Raw genomic sequence first — 20,031 nt, 5'->3', positions numbered from 1 at the left:
AGATTCTGTCTTTTCTGATTTTGTTTATTGGAACTGAAAGCTCAATTTTATTGATTTTCAATTTAAAATTCAGACACTTATTAGCTAGCTAGTTAGCTAGTATTTTTGCTAATTTAATATTTGACTACATACATAAATATGTCTTAATGTGGGAAAACTGACAGACTTTCTGCCGTGCCAAGCTTGCTCAGCTGTTATTGGAGCACACAGTGAAAAGGGGCGGGACTTGAGATGTGTCAAAAGGTCAAATTTCTCAAATTTTCTTTAGTTCCAGGTTTCTTCTGTCTATAACTATGTATTAAAATGCAGAAATCTTATAAATAAGAGTATTAGTTGAAGTGTACAGCATATATGTTGATAACAGTGTATATTATCAGTATTGCACAGGTGAATTAGTTATTGTTCTGTTCATTCAGGTCATTATATACATTATAAATATAAACAAATATATATAAATCAAGTATTAATAAATCATGTGTTATTGACATTATAAATGTAACACTTGATAAAGAATTCTAAATAAATTCTGAGTAAATACATTAAGGGTTGTAGACATTATAAATATAAATGAATGCATCCCTACCTGAGTGACGTTCTGAGCATGCTCCGTAGGTCTGGGCCACGAGGGGATCTACAGGAAGAACGGAGCCAAGTCCAGGATCAAACTCCTGATGGAAGAGTTTCGCAAAGACGCTCGAAACGTCAAACTGCGGATCGGAGACCACTTCATCGAGGACGTGACGGACGTCCTGAAGAGGTTCTTCAGAGAGGTGGAGGACCCCATCTTCATGGCTGAACTCCACCCACTGTGGCAGGAGGCCGCCAGTGAGTCCACTTCACTTTAGACCACAGTCCAGGTCCAGAGTTCAGTCTCTGTCTGAGGATGAGATGTCTCAGATGTTTAATGCTTTTACTGCTTGTAATTCTTCTACTGCCCACAAAATGACCAGAGTTTTCAGGTGTAATAATGATATGATATGCATCATTTTATAAATTGTAATTAGTTCAAAATCAGGTTTATAAACAAATTTCAAAAGGTGAGAAAAAGTCACGAAAAATATGAGACAGATGATCAAAGTCTGTCCTGTTTTCATCTTCAGAGATCCCTCAGAAGAGTCAGAGGTTGGACCGCTACAAGGAGATCATCCGGAGTCTTCCTCGGGTCAACAGGACGACTCTGGCTGCTCTCATCAGTCACCTGTACAGGTGAGTTCACAGTGAAGCTACATTTACGATTAGCATCCACACTACTGGCATTTTCAAACCCCTAGAACTGAGATTAAGAAACGGTGCTGGCCTCTTTTTTTTTTCTTTTTGTCACTTTTCTGGATTAGTGGAAACTGAGACTTTTGAAACTGAACTCGATGTTTGCTTCCTGACTCGGTTTTATCAGTCACAACGTGTTTTTCACTGATTCATCAGGCCCATTTAATTTAACTTGGGTATTAAATTTGACATTTGGTGTCCATGTAATCTATTCTAGCTGCTGTTTTGCAGTTAAAAATCTGCATTTTATAAAGCTTGTATTGGTTACACAATGAGGAGGTGAGCTATTGTATACAGACCTGCAACTCTGGAGTCCATTTCACCAAATTTGGAACATGAGGTCATTTCCCCTCTCATTTGCCAGAGCTGTGTAGGGCTCTAAAATGTACTGTATTTCCTCAAATTGTGTCCTGAGGCCTTCATTCTCCTCAGCTGCTTATATTAGAGAGGCTGTTATTTCTAATTCCCTTTGTTTGAGTATATTTGGTCATATTTTAGTATGAAGCCTCCACATTTTGTGATTCACTCCCATTTGCCCAAACCCAACATTTTTTTTATGTTTCAAATTAAAAGTTCTTGTTTGAGAGGACGGAATACTTAATTCCTTAATAAGGCTTTTATTGTGAAACATTTGCTCAAACGTGTTGTGGAATTTTCAGTGACTAAAGGGTGTCACTTTGTGTTCGTAGGGCTCAGATGAAAAAACATTTTTAAACAGTCTTCAGGGAATGTGATAAGAGAGTCAAATTAGATAATTATGGCAGACTGGAAAAAAAATTATTTTGTTATCTCTGATTGCGGTTTTAAGATTTGTCGATCCAGATCATGCAAAGAAAGCCTGGCTGTGTTGAGCTTGCTTCGTAGTACAGCCCTCAGTACTTCTACTGAGTGTTGTTCATAGCAGAAGTAGTTAAAGTTGGTGAATCCTCTTTTGTCTCTCTCAGGGTGCAGAAGTGCGCTGATCTGAACCAGATGTGCACAAAGAACCTGTCGCTGCTGTTCGCTCCCAGTCTGTTCCAGACCGACGGGAAAGGAGAACATGAGGTGAAGATCGTCGAGGATCTGATTGACAACTACCTGTACGTCTTTGATGTGAGTAACTCTGAACAAACGTTGAGACATTTTAATTTGTGTCGTAGAAAAACTGAACAAACTCAAACTGAACTTCTGACCGTGTTTCAGATCGACGAGGAGCATCAGACTCAGATCGAGCTGGAAATCAGCCTCATCACCTCCTGGAAGGACACTCAGGTGTTTACTGCAGTCACAAATACACATGATTATGAATACAAACATCACAAACATCCCTTCAATCAAACAGATTTATTTAGAATTACTGTAAAATAGATTGTCAAGTCTGTACTTTTACTCGTAATTAAGTGTGCATTACTAGATGTAATCTACTTGGTTACTTTTAAAATCATAGTTGAGTACGGAGTACAAGTTGAATTACTTTCTAGACCTTTCATCTGCATTTTAGTAGCCAATCAGTTGATCTGATCACAAACAGGCCAATGAACACACTGATAGACAAATGAAAAACAAAACACTGCAGCAGCAGGAGTAAGGATGTTAATGATTAATCATTGATCAATTTAAGAATTTAACCAATGAAAAATGTGTTCATGGATATTTAATCATGGTTTTTGTATCTTACAAATTATTAATAATTAATTGACTGTTAGTGTTTTTTTTAACTACTGATGCAGGAAAACACAAAATTTGCAACCCTGTGATATCAGTGGTTAAAAGTAACTAATACTCTGAATATTTTTTGCTACAAATACTTTTTACTTTTACTTAGGTATATTTCTAACACAAAGTACTTTTACTTGTAATTAAGTAATATTTAGCAATGTAGCAGTACTTGTACTTGAGTGCAAATCTTTCCACCACTGGTTATTGATTAGTGATGAGTTGGAAGAATGTTTGTGATAAATAGGTAATCAGTTAATTTAATGCAACTTGTTCTCAATTATGATTTTAAAAGTAACTAAGTAGATTACATAGTGTAATCCACACTCAGGTACGCGTAACGAGTACAGACTTGGTGATAAATTAAAATAAGTTGATAATACACTGGTAGGTAGGTTAATACTGTGGTACTTGAGGTTGTGATGATGATGATGAGGATGATGATGATGACGATGATGATGACGATGATTTTGTGTGCAGCTGTCTCAGGCTGGTGATCTGATCATTGAAGTCTATCTGGAGATGAAGATACCAGACTGTTGCATCACTCTCAAAGTAAGTCTGAACATCATTCATCCATACTGATCATATTAATCGATCACTTATCGACTAAGAGACCGATACTGTTTTGATAGAGTTTTACAAACTGATGCTAACAGCTGACTGACAGCAGGATGTGAACATGTGATCTGCCTCAACCAGTGCATGCTGGGAGAAGCAGGAAATGTATTTTCAGATGTGACAGTCTGTGTGACCTTTGACCCCTGCAGGTGTCTCCCACCATGTGTGCTGAGGAGCTGACCAATCAAGTTCTGTTCATGAGGAACGTCCCGGCCGGAGACAAAGACGTGTGGATGACGTTTGAGGCCATCGAGGACGGACAGCTGGGTGAGACACCGGTCCCTCTCTCTCGCTCTGTGTGATACGTGTGAATAGGTGTGTTCAGGGTGCCTGGGAAATTTTATTGTCCTACCTGACTGCTGTTGTTTTTGTTGTTTCAGAGCGTCCATTACACCCCAAAGAGAAAGTCCTGGAGCAGGCGCTGCAGTGGTGCAAGATGGCCGACCCGAGCTCCGCCTACCTGGTGGTGAAGAGAGTTCCTAAAGGAGAAGGCATCAACATCCTCACCTGTAGGTCCAACTTTTCACAATTCCTTAAATGTCACAGTCTGTATCAACACCAGTGAATTTCAGTGATTCTCAACACTCTCTGACCTTTCAGCCTATAAGTGCGAGATCATGAAGGTCGGTCTGCTGAGGTGTCGTGAGGAACCTCCAAAGCTCCTCCAGGGGAACAGGTTCCAGGAGAGAACGTTCCAGATCAAAGACCACAAACTGCTGCTGCTCAAAGACAAGAAGGTAAAAACAGTCCAACCATTAAAAAAGTCAACCAGTAAACACTGGGTCACATTCCATTCTCCTCACTGGTCTGTGATTGTTGTTCAGAGCATCAAACCAGAGAAGGAGTGGGCTCTGAAGTCCATGAAGATCTACATCGGCATCCGCAGGAAACTGAAAGCTCCGAGCAGGTAACAGGAATAGAATCATAGAATCTGAATAGAATCTGATTTCATTTCCAGGTCTGGATAAGTATAAGAAAAAAAGAAAATAGAAAAAATATGAAATTCAGAATTTAAATGGATCATCCAGGCAGAGTGGAAACAGGCAGGAACTTCTCAGAGTGCAGAACTCAGAAAAAAATGACTTTGAAGTTTTCTTGTTGTCAGGCCAAAACAGTTGCAAGGAGATAACTGGATACGTGTCAGTTTTATAGTTTCATATCAGGTTTTTTTTTTTTTTTTTTTTTACCTTATTTGGAAGTTCCTGTATTCTGCTTTTGCAGAACTTACCAAAAAATACTGGGTCATACCAAAGATGGCTGGAAGTCCTGAAACCAGCAGATGAGAGGAAAACTAATCCACCATCCTGTGGTCAGCTGGTTTACAAGACAGAGATCAGACCTGAGAACAGAAAACACAAGAGTGTCGTTATGAATGAAGCCTGAGGGGTTGAACTGTGAGGTTTAGGTCAGAGGTCAGCAGGGACCTCAACAGTCAATAATCTCATCTGTGTCATAAGGTGAATATTTATTTATGATCTGTCTCCTCCTGCAGGTGGGGCTTCACGGTGATGTCAGACAAACATCAGCTGTAAGTTTTACATTAACCCTCTCATGTCACAGCTTGAAACTGTCAACTTTTTCTGAATGACATCTGATGTAAAACAGACTGAAACTGTTGCAGAAACAAGTCCAAACTCAGCTGTTTTCACGGTTTCTTGCCCCTGTAACGTTCTCAGGTATTTACAAATCCATAAAGACTCTCCAAACATCTCAACTGTATAAGCAAGAAGGGAAGGGGGTGGGGAGGGAGGTTGGGTGGTTCTTCCAGAATAGCGTCCAGCTTACTCCTCATCCTGTGCTCTGTAACCACCTCCAGATTGTCCAGTTCAAGCCCAACTACAGAGCTAGCCCTCTACACCAGACTCTTAGCTTCCCTTGTGTTGATGTTGTCTCTCAGGTTTCTGTGCTGCAGCAGTGAGGCTGAAATGTGGGACTGGATCACCAGCTTCCTCAGAGCTCAGGTGAGATCAGCTCTCATCCTGCTGGTTCAGTGGCTCAGGAACTGATTCAAGCTGCTGAAAGCTGCTCTGGATCTGATCTTTGTGGTTCTTTTTGCAGAACGATGACCCGGGTCCTCCGGTGCTGAGGCGTCACTCCTCCGCTGATATCTCCAAACAGAAGTTCGGCACGATGCCGCTCGTCCCCATCAGAGGAGACGAGAGCAACAGCAGCATGCTGTCGGCCAATCAGACGCTGGTCAGACATCTTTGAGTCTTTCACTTCAGTTTGGTTCAGTTTAGAAAATGTTAACTGATCTACTTTAAGATATTTTGTGCACATTAACAATGTTTGAGTGGACACACACGGACATAAAAATCAGTTATTGACATGTTTGTTAAATGACAGTTATTTACAAAATTACTCAGTAAGAAAAAAAGGCTATTTTTACTTTTTTTTCTCTACAGAGAAAATTACACGACAGGAGGACTCTCTCTATGTACTTTGTGAGTATTTTTCATACTTTATAATTTGTGAATATTTTGTACTTATTTGTACTTTAGAAGTAATCTATAATTTTGATTTGTACTTTGAGGATTTTCTACCTTTATTTTGTACTTAGGTGGTGTTTTGTACTGTATATGGAGGAAAATGAGCTGCTGCAGTACTGATCCTGTCTCTTTCTGTCTCTGACAGCCCATGAAGGTGCAGCAGGACTCGTTCGAGGAGCGTTCCGAGTCTCCGGACCTCCCCGAGCCGCTCTACGAGGAGGTCGGCGACTTTGGCCTGCAAGTCCTGAAATCTCTGGAGACCAGCTTCCTGTCCAGCAGTGCTGCAGAGACACAAGAAGTCCCGGACCACCCGCCGCTCAGACTGGTTCCCGTCGAAACTGGACATGGAGATCACGTGATTGTCGCAGACCCGGTCCAGACGGACGGCGGCTCTGTGAACTCTCAGGAGCAGAGCGGAGGTGGTGATGGAGGAGGTGATGAAGAAGCAGACCTCAGCAGTCAGCAGCCTCCGGTGAGAAAGAGGCAGCAGCTGCAGGGAGTCTGCACGCCGTCACAGGAGCTGCTCCTGCAGGAGCTGTCGTCTGCTTTCACCAAGAAGAACGAAGAGGAGGAGGAGGAAGAGGAGGCTGACAAGGGAGTGGAGGAACAGCCATATGATGTCTGAGAGAAGAGAAGGTTTTACAGCTCAGAAAAAAGTTATCGCGGTAGAATATCTTTTTTAAATGAATTTTATTTATTTCTACAGCAGCTGGGAAGACAGTTCTAACAGAGAGACATAATGAATAGTGCTCATTTTTACCCTCCAATACTTAATCAATTCTCTCAGATAAACGGGTCGTTCCATTAAAAGCTAACTAGCCTAGCTTAGCAGACCTTAAGTCATGTCAAATCAACACAATAATGTAAAAATACTCAAAAATACTCAAGTAGAAGTCAAATTCTACATTCAAGAATTTACCTCAGTAAAAGTACAGAGAAGCAGAGTTCAGCATCAACCTGGTTGGGTAAGTGGCTCAGAAATCTACATGCCAACGTCAGTTTGTACTTGCCCCTGTACAAATTATTTTATTTATTAGCGGTCATCAATTTATGAGAAAGACTAAAGTTAACTGTCAGAAAGTTAAATTCAGAAAATGAAGAAAATGTCAATCAGTGACATCCTCAAATGTCTTGTTTCATCCACAACCCAAAAAAGATCATTTTACTGTCATAGATGAGTAAAGAAGCTGCAATGAATCTGAATCTATTATGAATCAATTCTTAAATGAATGGACAACTCTTTGGATCATTGATTAGTTTGAGTATTTTTTAAGAAAGAAAATTTAAAAAAAAATCTGATTTCAGCTTCTTAAATGTGAAAATTTTCTGGTTTGACTATAAAATGTTAAAGTCCATCCTAGTTTTTTAACATCCAAGGTGGTCTTTAAGTGTCTCTTTTTGTAGGACTAAAATCCAAAGATATTAGTTTAATATGATGATTAACAAAAAGAGCAGGAAATCTCCATATTTGAGAAGCTGAAAACTTTTTGTTCTGCCATTTGACATGACAAATTACTTTAACCACCCGACTGAGTTGTGAGATGTACTTGCCTGACATGGCATTTTACTTTGAAAAGTCAAAGTAATCAAATGTAAAAGTACTCATGCAGCAGCAAAGTATTTACAGTCACTGTTATATTATTGTATTATTACAGTAAGTGCAGTTTAAGGTTTTGTCTTCAGTGATTTTTTTTATAATGACTGAACAGAAACCTGTTTTTTTAATCTCACTGTATCTGCAGTGGCTGCTTGCTGCCCTCAGGGGGCAGCAGAGATCCATCAGAGGTTTTACAGTGAAAATAAAAACAAAAACCTGAAGAATCCTCAGATTAGACTGAATTAAATCAGTAACTAATTTAAAGATGTAAAGGCAGGATTCATTTGAGAGGACCGCTTTCCTCCTGACTCTGCAGGTTTTTTAACAGACGAAGAAGAATGAGGCTTCAGGAGGACTCTGAGGTCAGACGGAGACGGTTACAAACATCACTGGAGATGCTTTGTTTTCTGTCCAGTGAGCAGGAATCAAACCATCAGCTCTGACAGAGAAACAGAACAACAGAACTGTTTAATTAAAGAAGGAACCTGAGAGACGGAGGGAGCAGCGGATACTGTGATTGGCTGAGAGGTCACCTTGAGTGATGTCACTGTTTGTGCCTGACTGACTGAACTGAAGCAGACTCAACAGAGACTGTATGAACAGACTGAAGCTGATATATTATAATTTACTGTATTATATGTACGTTTCATATCTTTGAGTTCTTTTAAAGCCAAATAACAGAGTTCAGTGTCGTCTAATCGTCAGTATGGAAAATGTCTTCAACCAACTCATATTATCATTTCATTTTAAAACAGTAAAGTAGGTTGATTTGTTTTATATTAGCGGCAGACTAACTGTTTCAAGTTGACAGAGTCCTCCACATGTGTGATACAAATCTGACCCCATTTACACCTGGTATTAAAATGTGATCTGTATCCGGATACGTCATCTAGATAAAGAAAAACACGTTAATGTAAGGTGTAAGTGCTACATGATCAGAATGTGGTCCATCCTTAAACAGATCACATGTTAATACCAGATGTAAACAGGATATAAGTCTGACTATTATCCATTAATAATGACAGAATACATCCTGTGGTGGATGAACTGTTCAAACACAGGACTTTATTTTCAAAAGTAGTTGTTTTTATGTATTAGTTTCAGTTTTCTGTTGCAGTTTGATTTGGTTTAGGCAACAAACTACTTAGTTAGGTTTAGGAAAACATCATCTGTGCCATGTGATCCTGTTTGTCAGGCTGCCAGTTTTGCGAAGCCGAGAACCAGAAGTGAACCATGGCGGCCATCAGTAGCCAATCATTTCTGTCACTTTTTACAGGCCGCAAAGAAAAAATATTTTTGATCTCATCCACAGTCCACCTGTAGCCAGTTAATTTCTATGCATGCCCATGAACTTATAGAAATATATTTTTTATCTGTTACAGAACTTTTTGGGAAGTTCCCTGCAGGTAACCAACCTTTGCCATTGTTCTGAGTCCCATTCATCAGACAGCCTGTTATCCCCGATTCTTGAAAACAAAAGTCCATTGCTGTGAAAACACACACTTCTCCTTTCCCCGACCCTAACCCCCTAACAAATGAACCAACTGTCAGTTATTTGAAATGAAGAAAATGTCCTCAAACGTCTTGTTTTGTCCACAACCCAGAGATTTTATTTTTACTGTCAGAGAGGAGTAAATAAACGAAATCAGAGAATTTACTGATGTTACTTTCTTTAAAAACAACAACAAAAAACAAATCTAAAATCCAAAGATATTCAGTTAAATATGATAATTAACAAGGAGAGCAGGAAATTTCCATATGTGAGAGTCTGAAAACGTTTTTTCCTGCCATTTGACATGACAAAAATTACTTTAACCATTAATCAGTTATCAAAACCCCAACTATTCTGCACCATGTACAGCTGCAGGCACAGTGTGTACATTCAGAGCACTGGCCGTGTGTTTTCAGGCTAATAAATGGGCTTTCAGTCCAACAGAACATGCTTCTGACTACTGGGGTTTGGAATAATGGGTACTACGTGTTCATCAGTCAGGTTTTGAAAATAAAAATCACGAAAATATAAGATTAATATTCTTTAGACAAACTGTACTGTGAGTATACAAAATCTAAATCATGCGATATATCTCACTCAACAACATATCTGTGTATTAATAACGTGTACATGTACATTACATAAGCTAAATGTTGTAACGCAGTAAAACTGCTGGTGTGAGTCTGGATGAAGAAACTGGTTCCACTGGTTTTAATGGTGACACACTGTAAAGAGCCAGTTTGATTTAACTTTTATCTGTGGACTTCACACCATCACTGTGTCTGTGTTTTAACACTGGTGGACTTTATTTAACCAACTGTGTCCATTTATTCTTGAATGATGTCACTGGATTTTATTATTTGGATCATATTACAGCCTCTTTATATGTTAACTTATTTTATAAATGTTCCTGTTTTCATGTTTTTTTTTTAAACTGTGATAAACCTCCTCTGACAGACTGCGATGCTCTGAGTGAGCAGCAGGTGGCAGCAGACGCTCTTTAAGTCTGTTCCTCCAACATTTACTGTAGTAACAGTAATAGTTACCACAAAATACTCCATTACAAATAAACCTCTGCATGTTACTTCAATAGAAACCAGCAGGTCAGAGAAATTAAATGTAACAAAGAATTAAAAATTCAACATTTGTCTCCGAAATGGAGGAGGAAAAGTCTCCTGTCTGTCCACCAGTCCTCCCAGAACACAGTCCAACTGGTCCCAGTATGACTGTGACGGTGGTCAGACTGGTTTGATGATGGTGAATGTGTGTATATATTCAGCATCTATCAGTTGTACATTATTCTATCAAGCTGTTTCTCTCCTGATTGTTCTGTAACATTTCATGTACATGAAGGATGATATTAAAATATATTTTTGGTTTCATAATCTGCTGCTTGTGTCAGTGTGTTTCTGTTTTACAGTTCAAACTTGTTTTAAAGTTTAACAGCCGCGTTGCTCTGTTAGCGTCTGATCCAAGTTCAGCTTTAATGTCTTTATATAACACAGTAAACTTGCAGCAGGGAGCTCTTTTGAACTTTTCTTCTTAAGTCTTACCTTTTGTCTTAAAAAAGCAAATTCAGAGTAAAAATATATATATAATTTGAAGAAAATATACCTAACTAGGCTTGGGTGGTATCTATTTTTTTTATACCTTTATACTTTCCTGACATTTCACCAGGCTGCACAGTATGTGACAGCATTTATGTATAAAAAATAAATCATTAAAAGCTGATGATAGAAATCACTGTAGCGTATATGGCATTGCACAGCTTACAATGCTTTGTGTCTTAAATGCAATTATCCTTCTTAGACAGATCCTGCTTGGTTTAAATATTAAATCAGTACAGAGGAAATAAGGAGCCTTATTCCAGATTATTGCTTAAGGACCTGATGACACTTGTTGCCGTGGATACCGACACATCACATCACAGAGATGATTTACGGATGTATCATATAATAAACTACTTTTATTGTTGGAAAAGGTCACGTTAAAATACACAATTTCACATCCAGTCATATTTAATTTATCAAAAAATGACCAGGCAGTTATTTGTTTTCTACCTCAGAACAATTATTCTGTTGACCAAGTTCCCCACTGTAATAAATTAATTTCATTTATATTTTTATTTTCATCAATTAAAAAAAATTAGCTGGGGGTCACGTGATGACGGCTTAGGAGACGGTCGGTTTCACGGGAGCTCCGTTGACACCCAACATATATTTAACATTTTCATTAGAGACACGGTTCTTTTTTCTAATGTTAGAACAGTAGCATGACCTTAGAACAGTTCTGGACAAAACAACAGGGTACTATGCCGTCGACTAAGAGCAAAAGCAACAAACCGCGACAGCATGCCACCGACAACTCGGCTACACCATTAGCTCAACATGGCTGCGATAACGATGAAGACGACAGCGAGATTGAACTGGATCCTGGGCTCGCCAAAGCGCTTGAACTGATGACCAGTAAACTGATGGCTGTTATCAACGATAAACTCAACCCTCTGGCAAAAACAGTCCTCTCACACACCAACGAACTGAAGAGGGCGAGGGATCGATTGGACGAGGTGGAGGCCAGAACGCTAACACTGGAAACTGCTAACGAGCCCCAGGCTGCTAAAATTTTAGCCCTTGAGAGGAAAGTCGAGTCACTGTCAGGCCAGGTGGACGAGCTTGAGAACAGAGGACGACGAAAGAACATACGCATTTTTAACATTCCAGAGAGCACGGAAGGGGGAAATGCTTTGGACTTTTTTGAGCGCTGGCTCCCGAACTTTCTCAATATGGATACCAAGGGAGGCCGTGTCAAGCTTGAAAGAGCTCACCGGTCTCTGGCACCCAAGCCCGGCTCCGAACAGCGTCCACGCCCGGTCATCATCCGGTTTCATGCGTTTCCCGATAAGCAGAGAGTCATGGCTGCAGTGAGGCGCAAAGCAGCGAACGGCGATATAACCTTCGAGGGAAGAAAGGTTTCCTTCTATCACGACCTGTCTGCTGCAGTGCTTCAGAGACGGAAGAAGTTTGATGAAGCTAAACAACGCCTCAGGGAAATCGGAGCGGAATACTCCATGCTTTTCCCCGCGAAGCTACAGGTGTCATTCAATGGCACAAGGAAAACTTTTCTCTCCTCGGCTGAAGCCCTGTCTTTTGCGGCCAGTGTTGCAAACCAGGACTGATTAAGGTGCGGCTGACAAGCGAACGTGGTATGGACAGTGAGTCATTCATATATATGATTTCTTTTGTTTTAATTTTCATATTATAACTTACTCTGTGGGCTTTTTACCAAATATTACTATTGCCAGCACTTAGCCCATTTAACTCGAACTGTTCTATAAGACCGTGTCTCACTATTCAGCTTGGATCTAAATCCTTTGTTTATTATGTTATAATCTTTAGCGGGTGTTTCTGTGGAGCCCTGTCAACTGAGCTACGACACTTGGTCTAGTTGTTTGTGCACTGGTGATTGGAGTGATTTCCTCCTTCTCACTCATTTTCAGTTTGTTTGTTTCTTTTATGAGAAACGTGCTAGCTGACAGATGCCTCATAAAACAGCAATCCCCCTGCAATCTGGGGAAGAACCCCCTCCTCATTTACGTTTCTTCTACTGTTTATTGTTATGGTTTAATGTTATGTTCGTATCTTATGCTCGGCATTGGCCTGTTACATTCACCTTTTTGTTATCTTAACACATTTGGTTATGTTAGTTGAACAGAATGATATAGTGATGCAAGATAGGGTGCTTGGTCTTATATTTGGCCTCCCACTGGGGATTGGTCCACGTTGATATGATGCCACAGTTAAATAAGATAAAACTTTGCTCATGGAATATAAGGGGTTTACGAGGGAAGGTGAAGCAGAGAAAGGTTTATGCTTTATTGAAAAGGGAACGAGTAGATGTGGCCTTACTACAAGAGTCACACCTTGATGACAATGAACACCTCAAGCTTAAACACAGTTGGGTTGGCCAAATTTATTTTTCCTCTTTTACCTCTAGTAGTAGAGGGGTAGTCATATTGATCCATAGAAACCTTCCATTTCAGCTGAAGACGTGTTAAGGATAAATATGGAAGGTTTGTGATTGTCAAAGGCGTCTTGTACGGTGAAGAAATTACTATTATGAATCTGTATTGCCCACCAAATTATTGTCCAGATTTTTTGACTAAAGCCTTCTCAGAATTTGCAGACTTATTCTCGGCGGTGGCATTGGTAGGAGGAGACTTTAACTGTCTACTCAATCCCTTAGTTGACAGACATCCCCCTCGAAACTCACCTTTATCAAAGCAGGCTAGCGCCCTTTTGGCAATTTGTGAAGAAATTAATTTTGCTGATACATGGCGGACCCTCCATCCATCTAATAAAGAGTTTACATTCTATTCTCCCCCTCATAAATGCCATACTCGAATTGATTATTTTTTCCTACCCAAATCATTAGTGCATTGTGTAGTATCGTGTGTAATAGGCAACATTGTTATTAGCGATCATGCAATTGTACTTTTGGATTTATCGATAGGTGGAGATTCTCTGAAAAGTAGACGATGGAGATTTGATTCACGTCTTCTTAAGGATGAGAAATTTACCTTTTATCTGAGAACCGAATTTAAGATATTTCTTAGCATTAACTCTCAATCTGTTAGTAACCCTTCCTTACTGTGGGAAACATCCAAAGCATATATCAGGGGATTGATTATAGCCTATTCAGCTTCCAAAAAGCGGAAGCAGTTGGAACAACAACTACAACTTGAAAATGAACTGTTGGATATCAAGAAAGCACTCTGCTCATCATCAGACCCCTTATTATTACAGAGGAAGTGTGCCACACAGGCTGCCTTAGACGCGTTATTAACTCAACAAGCCAAGAACGCTATTCTTTTTTCAAAGCAAAGGCTATATGAGTATGCGGATAAGCCTAATAAATATCTGTCTCGCCTAACCAAAATTAGGACAGACTCCCAAGTGATACCTTCAATCTTGGACTCAAGTGGTGTACGTCACTTTGACAGTAAAAAAATTAACAACACTTTTAGGCAGTTTTACATTCGGCTATATGAGGCAGACCAGTCAGTGGGAGCCTTAGAGAATATGGACTCTTTTTTGGAAAGATTAAACCTCCCTCGTATCTCTGACTCTCAAAAATGTAAGTTAAATGCTCCTATCTCCAGGGAGGAGGCCTTGTTAGCACTTAAAAGTCTGCAGTCAGGTAAAGCACCAGGACCTGATGGCCTGAGTTGTGAATTTTATAAAGAGTTTAGCGAACTGGTGATAGACCCCTTCCTGGAGATGCTGGAACACTCTTTCATATCTGGCACACTTCCTCATTCGTTAAGGGAAGCTGATATTACTTTAATCCTCAAAAAAGGTAAATGCCCTGAAGATTGTTCAGGATATAGGCCTATTGCCCTTCTAAATCAAGACTTTAAGCTATTATCTAAGATATTGGCACTTCGATTGGAGGGAGTTCTACCATCTATCATCAAGGAAGACCAGACGGGGTTTATCAAAGGCAGGAATTCTAGTCACAATGTCAGACGACTCTTGAATATCATTACCCTCTGTCAAACACAAGAAACTGACAGCATGGTCATTTCATTAGATGCCGAAAAGGCCTTTGATCGCGTTGAATGGCCTTATTTGTTCCGTATTCTGCATGAATTCGATTTGGGGGAAAATTTTATCAAATGGATTAAGCTTTTATATAATAACCCCTTAGCTTCAGTTATTACAAATGGTTACCGATCAGATAGTTTTCCGCTTAATCGCTCAACACGTCAAGGCTGCCCCCTCAGCCCAGCCCTTTTTGCTCTTGCTGTAGAACCTTTAGCTGAGGCTATCAGGCAGGATCCAGCAATTAGTGGTATAAATGTAGGTAAAACCCAGCACAAGATTTCCCTTTACGCAGATGATATTTTGTTATATATGTCAGACCCTGCGACGTCTGTTTTGCGTCTTGTTGACATTATTAGTCTGTTCGGATCTTTTTCTGGTTATAAGATTAATTTTTCTAAGTCCTTGGCTATGCCAATGGGAGGTCTCAGAGATAGAATTAATTCTCTGCCATCTTTCCCATTTCGCTGGTCCATGTCAGGTTTTGTGTATCTGGGTATACAGATCACTCCCATGTTTCATCAGATGTTTAAGGCCAACTTTAATCCCCTCTTAAATGGTATAAAGAAGGACCTAGATCGGTGGGCTCCACTGCCTTTGTCACTGTTGGGAAGAGTCTCTCTCATTAAAATGAATGTCTTGCCAAGATTACTGTACCCTTTACAGATGATCCCAGTGTTTATATCTAACAAGGTACATAAACTACTTAATGGTTGGTTGAGTGATTTCATATGGAACAAAAGGAAACCTAGATTAAAAATGTCAAAGTTACAGCTTTCTAGCTCAAAAGGAGGTTTGGATGTCCCCAATATCAGATGGTACCAACTAGCATCTCAGCTAAGATTCATAGCAGAATGGGTTAAGGAGGACCCTACCTCTGTTTGGCTGGACCTGGAAAAGTCACAAACCTCTGGCTCCCTACTGGGCCTTCTATTCTGTAAAAATTTAAAATCAGCTAGGAGCCTTTGTAATAATCATCCTATAATCTGTAATACTCTTAAAGTGTGGTTTGCAACTCGAAAACTTGAAGGGAGGTCTGATTTAACCTCTTTATTGATTCCAATTCAAGGTAATCCGGGTTTCTTACCGGGTATGTTGGACAGTGGTTATAACACTTGGACATCCCAGGGGATAAAGAAAATGTGTGATTTATTTGACGGTGCTTCTCTGCTGTCTTTTGAACAACTCAATAAAAAATACAATCTCCCTAAACATAATTTCTTTCGATACCTTCAGGTTCGAGATTTCATAGCCAGAAAAACTACTTTCAATATCAATGCCACAATATCAGCAATAGAGCAGTTGCTTCTCCTTGGTCCAACCAAAAAATCTATAACTCGTTTTTACAATATCTTAAACCAGATTGAGGTATCAGGTGCACAGAATGTTGCAAAGATATGGCAAAATGAACTTGGTGTAAATATTGATGAGGATGAATGGGAGGCGATATGGGATCATACAAAAAAGATTTCTGTGTGTAACCGTGCCAGGCTGTTGCAATTTAAAATTTTGCACCGTTTGCAAATCTCTCCCAACAAAAGGCACAAAATGAAACCTCAGGTCTCACCCTTGTGTTTAAAATGTAAAATTTCTGTGGGGACTTACACTCATTGTGTGTGGTCCTGTCCTAAAATTCAAGCATATTGGATGGATGTTATCCAAGACATGGGGAAAATATTTGGTATATCTTTGTGTGTGAACCCAATTTCTTTGCTTCTCGGGCATCCGAGTCAAGTTCCAGTTGTTGGTACTAGCTCTCGCAGACTGTACAGTATCCTTGCATATGCTGCTAGAAAGAACATCTTTTTATCATGGATAAATGACAAACCTCCTTCTAAAGCAAATTGGCATAAGCTAATCTTGGAATGTTTTCCTCTTGAATATTTGACATGCTTACTTCACTCATCTAAAGGACAGTTTATGAAAATATGGACTCCATACCTCCGCTTTTCCAACTCCACATGTTATGTTTGACTGACTGTGGACTCATTCCCATGCCCCCTTTTTTTTTTATCTTTTAACTTATTATATGGTAATAACAGTGCCTCTCTTGTCATCTGAACTTTTGTTGGACCTTGTTGGAGTATGTTTTAACCATTTGTTTTCTTTAAGAACTTTTATATATGTTAATATATATATATGTAATGTTGACTGTGTAGGCCAACGTTTTTGCTGAGCTGTTTATTATTTGTTATTTGTGTGTTTACAAAAACTCAAAATTTAATAAACATATCTGAGAAAAAAAAAAAAATTAGCTACTTTCTGTTTCAGATAACTTTATTCACAATAACGGTATTGAGAATTATCCCTTCAGGATTTCTAAATACCCTGATGTACTGTAAGACCTTGATTCCACTCAAGCATGTATCCAACTTTGTCTTTATAAGACATGACAGCTAATACTGAGCTGTATTTAACCAATGACAAGCTACAACAATGGTTTGCGTAATATTCCAACAGAAAAACAAGATGTGTTCTTCTTATTGACAGAGTGAGAACGTTTCCATACGTTCTATATTGTGGATGCAGTCACACCCTGCAAGCTTCATTATGATCAGATATAAAAATATAAAAGACTGTTTCACGTTTCAGTTTGACTCTCTCTCACTTGTTCACACACTCACTTCCTCCCTGAATGATGGACTCTGTTTTCAATATTTTTCACTGAAGCAGCTAGTTTTTCCCATCATTATTTTTTAACGTTAAAAATAAGAATGTTCCTTTGTTTGTGCTGCTGCTCTCAGTTTAACATACAGATTATTAAAGTCAGCTCAATCAAGAAACCAAAATATTCTGTTTCACAAAAATGTGTCTTATTATAAACTTTTTTGCTAACTATAAATCTTAGATAGAAATTCTTTAAGTCAACTCAATGAGGAGACAAAATTTATCTTTTTTTTTCAGTTTTCAGAGGCAGACACAGCAGCTGCTCTCCATTAACTGCAAGCGCCTGGTTGTCACATGATCAATGAGCTGACAGGCTCTGATTGGTTCTTATTGTTGACAACAAAATTTTCTATGTAACTGTAATATTTAATGCTTGATACATTAGTCTGATGTTGTGCAATGACATTATAATCTGTTAAAAAGCAGATATTTTGTGTGTGATAATAATAACTGTTACATATATGTGACTTATGAAACTTTACAGGGCAGACAAAAGAACAGATGATCATGTGACAGTAGCAGGATCTCCTCTATTTCAACTTAAACCAGCGATCAAGAACACTCTGTATTTCTTCCTCTTTGAACGTGGTCTGCAGACTACAGGTAGCCTAGAGATTATTTTACAGGATGTTAGTGTCTCTTCCTGTTTATTCTCTGAAGTCTGCTGGAAACTGTTTGACTCTACTGCAGCTTTTTGTCACCGCCTCCTGCTGCTGCAGCTGAGGAGGGTGTAGCAGCAGAAGAGGATGCTGCCGTTTCAGGGCCGCAGATAATATAGTAACAGTATAAAAACTGTTAAATCTGTTTCTGTTTTCAGAAATAAGTGTATGCATATAAATGATGCCCATGAAACGGAGGTTATATTTTGTATTCATGCATGGTATCCTTTACTGAAGGAAAAGTGCAGCTGTTCTCATGTTTAACAAGAACACTTGGTCATTTATTCGTTCCATTTTTTTTTAGTTCGCTCCTCTATCAGCCTGCATGGGTCTCATGTCTTACCTGCACTGGCAGCAGGAGAGATGCTCCATGGTGCCCACCAGGCACCAGATAGTGAAGCACCTACTGCAATTTACATGACCTCCACACATGTTGTCCTGAGCTGAAACAAGATTTGAAACTGAAGCAGCTGATCACTTGAAGCTCCCAGCAGCTGGTTAAGAAACGTGAGAAGCCAGCTGTAAATACAGATACAGTGATAAAAATGGTTAAGAACCCAGATATTATTGTTCAAAAGGGTTAATAACCAAGATTACAGTCTGGTTAAGATTTGGAAAATCGAGATAGTTGTTGGAGTTCAGTTTGATGTCAGCCTGAAAATCCACAGCATTAAGTGTTCTTGTGGAATATGTCGGGGGTTTTTTGTAGATGAATTTATTTTTTGATTAATTCGATTTAAAGAGGCTCTTTTGGCATGACCATAATAAAATACAGTAATACTAAAACACCCTGTACAAAATAAAACACAAGCAATAAGAATACGATCGTCCCGATGGCCTGGCTGCTCTCACTGAGTCTGTATTCAGTGCAGTTCTCGGTTTGCTTCATTCATAACTCTGTCCTGCCTGAACTAAGCATCACTTTTCTTTGCTCAGGTCTTGTCATTGTGAGGTTTTGTAGTGACTGATGAACGGTAAGTGATGAATGTAAACTGATCCACCTGACAGGCTGTGATGCTCTGAGTGAGCAGCAGGGCGCAGCAGAGGTTCACGTTTCACAGTTGAGAGTCTGTAAGTCTTCCTCCAACACCACAGAAGTAAACTCATCCTTCACTGTGGTAACAGTTGTACTGACAGGAAACACTACAATACAAGTAAACATCTGCAGTCAACACAAATGTGTCAAATATGACAAAGAATTAAAAGTTCGACATTTGTCTCTGAAAGGTGATGGAGGAAAAGTCTCCAGTCTGTCCACCGGTGTTTCCAGAACACAGTCTAACTGGTCCCAGTATGACTGTGACAGTCAGACTGATGCTGGTGAATGTTGGCACATATTCAGTATTTATCTGCTGGTTAGTTAAGTTTGATAATGTCTTCCTTTTCATTTAAACCTGTAGAAACAGGTTCAGTCTGCACACTGAAGAAGAGTCTGCAGCACGCTGCCTCCTGCTGGAAAACACTGGAACAGCATCAGTACCTCTGCTGGGTGAGTCGGAGCCATGAATGAAATCTGAACCCCACAATAAAGAAACACACTGAACGTCACAGTTCAACATGGTTTGACTCACTCCCTCTGTAGCTATAAAGGGTTCATTCTAAGGTAACAAAAAAAAACAATCATTCTTATTTTCAGGTGATTATATACAAATGAAATCATACTTATAAATATTATAGTCCATTTCTGACACACTTACAATACTTGATACTTATGTTAAAAAAAGATTTTTATATGCCTCTTGCCATGTTGTAAATGTAAGTTACATTTTTGTCTTATTACATTGTTTTAGTGTTGTAACATCTTTTACATCGTTTTCATCTCAGTATGTCTTCTGTTCTTCTTCTTCATCATTTTTGTCTTTTTAAAATGTTTTTGTGTTGTTATGATGTTTGTTGTTTTTGTCTCTGTACTTCTTTAACTTTTTTTGTTGTTGTTTTGTCATGT

General features: G+C 39.2%; 1 protein-coding gene and 1 long non-coding RNA gene across 2 annotated transcripts in view; one reads left to right on the top strand and one right to left on the bottom strand.

Moving 5' to 3' along the window:
* arap3 (ArfGAP with RhoGAP domain, ankyrin repeat and PH domain 3) overlaps positions 1-8,353 on the top strand; it is a 37,920-nt gene extending 29,567 nt beyond the window's left edge. Inside the window, exons 22-36 of the mRNA XM_084718538.1 lie at positions 613-825; positions 1,101-1,206; positions 2,211-2,358; positions 2,449-2,517; positions 3,442-3,516; positions 3,732-3,849; positions 3,963-4,091; positions 4,183-4,319; positions 4,407-4,489; positions 5,075-5,110; positions 5,480-5,543; positions 5,641-5,778; positions 5,988-6,026; positions 6,217-6,736; positions 7,985-8,353. Coding sequence (XP_084574664.1) covers positions 613-825; positions 1,101-1,206; positions 2,211-2,358; positions 2,449-2,517; positions 3,442-3,516; positions 3,732-3,849; positions 3,963-4,091; positions 4,183-4,319; positions 4,407-4,489; positions 5,075-5,110; positions 5,480-5,543; positions 5,641-5,778; positions 5,988-6,026; positions 6,217-6,696 — 1,835 coding nt within the window. The 3' untranslated portion in view covers positions 6,697-6,736; positions 7,985-8,353. The remainder of the gene's footprint in view (positions 1-612; positions 826-1,100; positions 1,207-2,210; positions 2,359-2,448; positions 2,518-3,441; positions 3,517-3,731; positions 3,850-3,962; positions 4,092-4,182; positions 4,320-4,406; positions 4,490-5,074; positions 5,111-5,479; positions 5,544-5,640; positions 5,779-5,987; positions 6,027-6,216; positions 6,737-7,984) is intronic.
* On the bottom strand, positions 744-5,164 carry LOC146326302 (uncharacterized). Its single transcript, XR_014770598.1, has 4 exons — positions 4,811-5,164; positions 4,176-4,301; positions 3,935-4,061; positions 744-877 (listed from the first exon to the last, which is right to left on the bottom strand). It is a non-coding gene; the product is annotated as an uncharacterized LOC146326302 (long non-coding RNA).
* Positions 8,354-20,031: the final 11,678 nt, after the last annotated feature.

This window comes from Lutjanus erythropterus, chromosome 5 (genome assembly GCF_056507025.1).
Source record: "Lutjanus erythropterus isolate fLutEry1 chromosome 5, fLutEry1.hap2, whole genome shotgun sequence".
NCBI classification, from domain to species: domain Eukaryota; kingdom Metazoa; phylum Chordata; class Actinopteri; order Lutjaniformes; family Lutjanidae; genus Lutjanus; species Lutjanus erythropterus.
The sequence above is the reverse complement of the archived record's forward strand: the minus strand, read 5'-3'. Positions and strand labels throughout refer to the sequence as shown.